We start from the raw sequence: 7,916 nt of genomic DNA, 5'->3' as shown, positions 1-7,916 counted from the left end.
TTTATTTTGTTTTATTTATGAATATATATATGTGTGTGTGTGTGTGTTTGTGTAAAAAAAGTAAATATATGTATTGATTTATTTTTTACACTTTAAAAAAAATAAAAGAAAAAAAAATTGTAAAATATATATATATATCTATATCTCCTTATGGTTCTATTAGCAATGGCGTCATGGTTTGCAATGATAAATGATAACCGCTATCAATAGGATCCAAACATGATTTGATAACAAAATATCAAAGGGAGCGCTCCATAGAGTAGAACCAAATGACTAGATGAAGGTGATGTTTAGGGTATATGCTCATCCTGTCTTGTTATAGAAAAGTCATGTACAACACTGAGACACAACATGAAGCTCAAATAATCAAATCCTCTGAACCTGTGGAACCGACTAAGGGTCAAATTTTCCCAGGAAAAAAAACTTGAATAAAATGAGCGCTGCCAGTAGGAGTAACCAGAAGGTTGCAACCAAAATGTGCCCGATGAAGAAACCTGATCAGTTTGGAAACACATAGCATGTTTTAATCAAGTAAATAAATATATATATATTGCAACCCTCTGGTTACTCCTACTGGCAGCGCTCCTTTTTTTCCCTGAACTTCCCAGAAACATTGAGTCCTGGTTGTTTTGACTCTAAGGCTATGTTCGCATGTTGTTTGTGGCGTTTTTTTATGCAAAATTTCAGCTGCGTTTTACAGTACCAGCAAAAGCTATGAGATTTCAGAAACCTCATGCACACACATTGTTTTATTTTTCCTGATTTGGCAAACTGCAGCATGTCACTTCCTTCAGCAGTTTTGCATTTTTTCACCTATAGAAAGCAATGAGTAAGTGCAAAAAATGCAGGTATCGGGGGGGGCACTAAACTTTATCAGCATATACCAGAGACAAAATGCAGCAAAAACTCAGCAAAACCTGCTTTTTTGAAGTTGCTTCTTTACTGCCAAGAGAGCAGGTTTTGTTTGCAGAAGAAAAAATGCAGCAAAAACGCAACGTGTGAACATAGCCTAAGAACTCCAGAATATGGCTATAATTTATTATAGGACTATTTCCCAGAACAATTTCAGGCAAAACTTTGATACATTTATACCAGGATGTTTCATTCATAGCTCAAAGTGACTGTGAATTTAATATGCAGATAGATAAATATGAAATTAAGATGCATATGCATTGCCAGATTTATTTCGCTTGTGCGCCGTTCTTTATATATGTCCCTGAGGCTTTATTCATATATGTGCTCTTATTCCAGTAGTTCTGGTATAGGAACAGAAAAATGAAAATAACAGCAGAGATGGAAACCATACATGACTAAGGACAGCTCTATGTCCGAAATGTGTCAGGTTTTGCCTTAATGCAATATTTTCAATGAACCTGAAACCTTTTAATCTGTACGAATAAATTGGTGAAGTTTTATATCCAGACGGTTGGATACCTTTGTTTGCTTTGCTTACATGATGAATTTCAATAGCACCTAATGGACCACAATCACTGTAATTGGGTCAAGGTTCTGGCATTGAAGTGCTGCGCTATTTTGGTATTTTAAATGGAATCTGCAGCAAAGGTTCTAAATGCAGATGTGAACATAGCCCAACAAGGTGTGAATAAAACTGACTGAAAATGGATACATTTAGATTTTAGCAGATTGTATCAGTTTTTCTATTCAATTTAAATCAATTACCGTACATATAAAAAAGAAGAAATAACTAAAATGGTAAGCACAAAACAGGTGCCTTTCTTAGGACACGTTCACATTTGTATTTGGATTTGCTTTGCTTTTTTTTACATTTCTATGCGAAGGATAATGCAAAAGTACAGTCAACTGCTTTTGTTTTGTTTTTCCTTTGTGAATAGGATGATTCTAAACACAAAATTAATCCTGGAAAAAAAATGATAGAATTTAAAACATCTGTTGAAATTAGTGGCATAAAAAAAAAAAAACACAGGCAGACAAAAAGACATAAGTGTGAGTATGCCCTAAGGCAAACAAAGTGTTAGGATTTACAGACAAATCCGTTTTGTTTTGGGGGGAGGTTCTTAAAGATAAATAAATAAAAAATGGTCCTGACTGATTTGATACAAAGCCAGGGAAGATAAAGAATTTTTTTTCAGAAATCTCATAGAAATACATAGGTTCAAGCATACGATTAGCACACATATTATATCTCAAAATGAGATAGATATCCACATGATCAACTTTGGTGGATAAAATAGAAACTTCTTGGGGAAAAATAATAGTTTTCTATTATTTTGTAAAGATGTAAAATATGGTATATTCTAGAATAACAGATACTTAGAAATGTTAGATAGGAATATATAATATACAGTATGTGTACATGTACAATATGTATGCTATATGTATAAATATATGTGTTTATTTAGGCACATACATATTCAGATTTCCATGTGTGAGTGTGTATACATGTACGTATATATAATTTATAAATATATACATATGCGCACACATTAATTTTAAAGTATGATCGTCGCTACCAGCTATAAAGTGGGATGACAAGAATACAAAATATGAATACACAATTAGAATATTATGATTTTTTCATATAATATTGATGATGATAGAGTGAATGTGAGTATGTGTGTGTGTTTAATTCTGTTGTGTTTGTTACAAGCTTAAAACACGGGGAAAACTGTTTAAAAAATACCATTTATTACTAATGCTCATGGATGAAGCTCACACATAGATGTTATTGATTTCTAAACAATTAAACCAACAGCATTACTTTAAAATTGACAGAAAAGAAATTGTTTGAACGCCACTTCCTCACCATATCTACAGTTCTGTACACAAAGGACTCAGTCCTCATGTCCTTGTAACCTGCAAGTCACCGACTTCACCCACAACGTCAAGAATAACTTAGAAACCCCAACATTAGATTTCATCTGTCTGTGTATATTATATACTGTACTGTGACATCACGATGCTGCTTATTGTGTCAAGCCAAGAAAATAACAAGTTCATCAAGAAGAAAAAAGTGCATCTTAAGAAAAGTTTACAATTTGTCTCTGCTGTGACCAAAGAAAATCTCCAGATGGGTTATATCCTGAATTTGGCAGGTGGAACTATGAATTTTGCATTGTGCATGCTGGTGGACCCTGGTTCCTTAGTAGTTCCCGGAGCTTGTCCTCCAGTTTTCCTCTCTAGGTTCCTCAGACACTTCCAGAAGATCATGCTTCATTGCTTCTCTGTAGCATTGTTGACCACAGAACTGTAAAGCCCATTGGAGTAAACCTGGTCCTTGTGGACATTGGCTCTGTCCCTCATTAGGTCACTAAATGCATAGTCCATGGGTGGACGAAACCCTAGTGTGGGCATGAACCCAGCTGTGGAATATGGGGCCATGAAGGCAAGTCCCCTGCTGTGGGCAGAATATGCTAACCTTAAAGGGTTGAGTCCTAGATGTCCACCCAACTGGTAGGTGTTGGTCTCTGTTCCAAAGTGAGTAGCATTGGGCTGCAGTGGAGAAAAGGCTGACCTGCTTCCTAGTGTCCCAATGGTAGGGGTGATAGCCCCAGCTATGAGGGGTCTATGTGTGGTGGACACTGATGGTTGGATACTTTGTAGGGCAGCCTCTCTAGACCAAGTCTCGTCACCCTTTTCCTGACCTCTGTTGTTCAATATCTGCTCTATGGCTTGGACCACGTCCCCACCACATCCTTGAAGAACAAGCTCCAAAACGCTCCTCTTCTGGGTAGGGAAGACCCTGGTGAGAATGTCTATGGGGGTCCTCTGTCTGGCTGAAGAAGAAGAACTTGGGTCCTGCTCATCTTTCTCTGCATCTGAACCAGATTCAGATCCCAGTGGACTGATGGAGCTTGGGCTCTCCTCGCCTTCTTTCATGACTTTGGACATAGGGGAGCTGAGGAAAGATTCACCATCACCATTTTCAGAACCTGATCCTGGCCTCCCTTCTGGTGAAGAGGCACCCTGTGCACTTCCAGTCACTGATTCACTGTCAGGAGTCACTGGTTTTGCACCAGGAGTTAGTTGCTGGGGAGTGATGGACCTGGAAATCAGGGTCTTGGGGAACAGTTCAAACTTCTGTATCTTTGTTTCTGAAAGCAGATAAAAAGCAACAAGTGAGGTGTTAGATGTCTCTCAATGTGGCCACAGATATTACAGTGATGAACATTATTACTGTATGACAAGGCAAAAGAAAATCTGAACTTCTGTCCAAGTGTAATGGAGCAGTAAGTCCTAGAGATCTCTGTAGTGTTCCACCAGATACCCAACCACATGATACACTGTTTTAAAGAAAAACAAAACCATAAAATAGTGATTATTCTGCAAATTAGGTAAAATATGAAACTAGATAGATATAGATAAATCAATATTTCATTAGCCTTTGTTAATTCCCCATATCCCCCTGTATTCTTTCTGCTGAGGATTATCCTCTCATTACCAGGACATCACAGTTAACAGATAATTATAGGGACAAACATCTAAAATGCCCAACTCTAATTTACTAGAATTACTAGGATTTGTCAGCCTTAATGTATCCAAATGAATGTGTATAATCTGTATGGGATGTGGATTATGTACAATAAATTAGAGGCTTGGAAACATTCTTCTTTTTTTTCCTCAGCTATCTGTAAACAGAAGTTTAAAATGTTCCAATTTGTTGTAGGCAGAAATGATTAGGTTTTCAAACGGAAAAGAGTTTTTGCATGAAATAGATCTCATATAATCAATTACAATATGAACACTGATCATTTTCATGCACAATAAAAAGCCAAAATATAAAATGTAGCAGTGCTGGATTTGTTTTTGTTTCCTGCACTTTTTATCTGCACTCCCAAAAATAGATCATTGTAAAGCAGAGCCGAGTTTGTAATGTCATTGCTATATCTCCTGTCCAGTGATGGAGTGAACAAAAATTATGTAACTGCAGGGTCTGTTCTGATTTGCATCAATGGCTTCAGGGCATTAAATTAATGCAACTTTTAATATTGTTGCTTTGTCCTTAATAATGTTTATTAATAATATGTGTGTGTGTATATATATATATATATATATATATATATATATATATATATATATATATATATATATATATATATATATATATAGTAAACAATTATATTAATAAGAAAAAATAACAATAATAAAGGTTAAATACATTCGTTTATTTATATATAATATAAAAAAATCAACAAGTGTGTTTGTGCGTGTATTTATTACCCTTGCAGGAAACTGCTAATATATAAACAATTATGATATATATATATAATGTAAAAATAATCTACCATCAGGCCTTTAAATTCGGGCTATTTTGCATTACACTTGATTAAAGTTCCTGCCATGTGATGCTCTGGCTGACTGACTACTGGAAGTGCATGGAACCTAAATTGACGCACATAGTGAACGAGGTCTTACCTGAAGCACTGTCGGAGCACACCGTCCCGAACACCTCGTAGGCCGGCCTGGGTGGGATGATGCCGTTGGCCGCCGCCAGTGCCAGCCCCTCGGCGGTCCCGTACAGCAGCTGCAGCTCCCGGGCTTCGTTCTCCTCCTGCGCCTGCTGCCTGCGGAGCGCCACTTGCGCGGCCATGACTCTTTGTCGCTCCGCGATCAGCGTGCACTTGGCGCACATACAGTCCTTCCAGCGACAGTAGCGCTTGTGGCCCTTCAGCGCTGACACCACCCCGTGGTTCCGGCAGCGGGCGCACTTTGGGGTTCGGGGATATTTCTCTGTTGCGCGCAATAGTAACTGTGGACCCCGCAGAAGGGTCCCAGCCATAGTGACTGGTATAGAGGTGGCCGTGGTGGTCTGGGGGACCTGGGATCCAGAGGGGACCCCGCTTATCTCCATGATCCTCAGCACAGCTTGTCTGCAGTCTGCAATCTACAGCAATGTGTCCTGTGTACAGGAACAGCTGCACCTTCAGCCAGCAAGAGACACCCACATTGGCTACCACTCCCTAACAGAAGTATCTACTGCTAACACTGGGGAAGTCCACGCTGGAGCAATGCAGACCTCACAGTGTGAACAGCGCCTTACATCCAGGCACCATCCTATAACATGACCCTATAGATCTAAGAACCTGATCCCTAATCTATAACCTGCCCCTAACTTTTCTGCACTTGGCTCATGACATAAAGCCCATGCCCCCTGGCTGTACCAAGTGCCCAATGTGCCCCAGCAGGCTGGTATCTCCCTGACTGTGTGATATGGTGATGATGTTACCTGGGGTGAGTGATGGCCCCAGATCCCCACATGAATCCCCCTCCCAGGCTCCAGCTCTCAGCCTCCAGCTCAGTCCTTGCAGCACAAGTTGTCAGTGCACCAAGGAGTTTCAGTCAGTAAAAGACAAAGTTCCAGCCCCAGCTCCAGACAGCAGCTCCTGCTCCCCAATTGTTCATCACTCATTAGACAAATGCTCAGAACAATGCCCAGCTTCCTATTGGTCAGGACAGGGGAGAAGCTCACTTCTGATTGGTCAACGACTTGTTCTACTGTTTCAAGCTGATAACAGAGAAAGAAGGAGGAGGAGGAAGGAAGGAGAGACATTTGTATAGATTCTGGTTTATGATCCTGAGGAGACCCCCTGTCTCATCCACAGCCAACTCCACACAGTCACCCTGCAGCCTCACTATTATATCCATATTACTATCATATAAATATTCTAGACATTACTAATGCATCAAATAGACATTTACTGTCTATATTACTGACACATTATATCATGTTGGACATGCTGATCATAATAACAAATACATATGTTGCAAAAACTTTTAAAGGATTTTTTTTAGATTACTTTTATTCATAAACCTTATAATTATACTTGTGCATTTTATTTTTTGTTATAATTCCATTCTAATATAATTATAAATATTGTATTGTTTATTCACAATTTACTATTATCATCATCATCATTATTATTATTATTATTATTATTATTATTAATCAGCAATTATTATTTTACCAGATACTCTGGCTGTGGAATGAGAAGTGGATAACATAAGAATATTATTAGATTGCAAAGGTGAGTATTTCTTCCACCGCTAACAGAACATGAACGTTTCCCATTGTTTCCTAATTTAACGAATAATAAATAACCAACTTAATTTAACCAATAACATCACTGTACTGATCTGATACATTATTATATCACATTATATAATGTATTACTTTTATTAACTAATTTAATTTACGGTCAATTTTTTTTTTTTACAGAAAGCATGTCTTTTTATCTTATTAAATGTTATGTGGTGTATATTTCAGAATATAATTATTGTGGATTTTTCTATACTGCTAATCCCAATGATGGAAAGAACATAATTATCTTCTACGAGATCTGTATATAGCCTACACTTGTTATCATTCCTATTCTCCGCACATCAGGATTTACCATAGTTCTTTATGTCTTATCACTTATTTTCCTAAACCCATCTGGACAAGTAGTGAAGGTTGAAGAATACATTTCTGTTTATTGTGGAGTTTGTTTTTTTTACTTTCTTTTTTTTTTTTTTTATGTATGTATGTTATTTTATGCTCTGCTTTACTACCCAAGTCTGGTTATATCGATGATGGAGGTTTTGGTGGTGATATGGTGCAATTACTTGAGATTTTAAAAATTAATAAATATAGCTCTATCAGAGATGAGATTGCCATTTGGCATAAAATGCCATAATATTCATCTGTGTCATTTATGGATTGCACATGTCTATGAATTTACAGAGGTTTAAATACAGTGAAACAAATGTAACAGATAGATAGATAGATAGATAGATAGATAGATAGATAGATAGATAGATAGATAATAGATAGATAGATAGATAGATAGATGTTGGTGAAAGTACAACATTTCCACTCAGGTGTTGTTACAAGTGAATCCATGACAAGATCACACCTGTTAACTTATTTGCAAGATTTCACTTAAGGGGCTTCATGATAA

The 7,916-nt window shown here is 37.4% G+C and overlaps 1 protein-coding gene across 1 annotated transcript; it reads right to left on the bottom strand.

The window, feature by feature from the left end:
* Nucleotides 1-2,749: 2,749 nt before the first annotated feature.
* Nucleotides 2,750-6,387, bottom strand: DMRTA2 (DMRT like family A2). The gene is made up of 2 exons (XM_073642635.1): nucleotides 5,395-6,387; nucleotides 2,750-4,073 (listed from the first exon to the last, which is right to left on the bottom strand). Exons 1-2 carry the CDS (start codon nucleotides 5,828-5,830, stop codon nucleotides 3,193-3,195), a joined length of 1,317 nt encoding a protein of 438 aa, XP_073498736.1. The 5' UTR covers nucleotides 5,831-6,387; the 3' UTR covers nucleotides 2,750-3,192.
* Nucleotides 6,388-7,916: the final 1,529 nt, after the last annotated feature.

Source organism: Phyllobates terribilis, unplaced genomic scaffold, assembly GCF_046119375.1.
Source record: "Phyllobates terribilis strain yellow unplaced genomic scaffold, ASM4611937v1 Scaffold_8__6_contigs__length_399053987, whole genome shotgun sequence".
NCBI classification, from domain to species: domain Eukaryota; kingdom Metazoa; phylum Chordata; class Amphibia; order Anura; family Dendrobatidae; genus Phyllobates; species Phyllobates terribilis.
The sequence above is the reverse complement of the archived record's forward strand: the minus strand, read 5'-3'. Positions and strand labels throughout refer to the sequence as shown.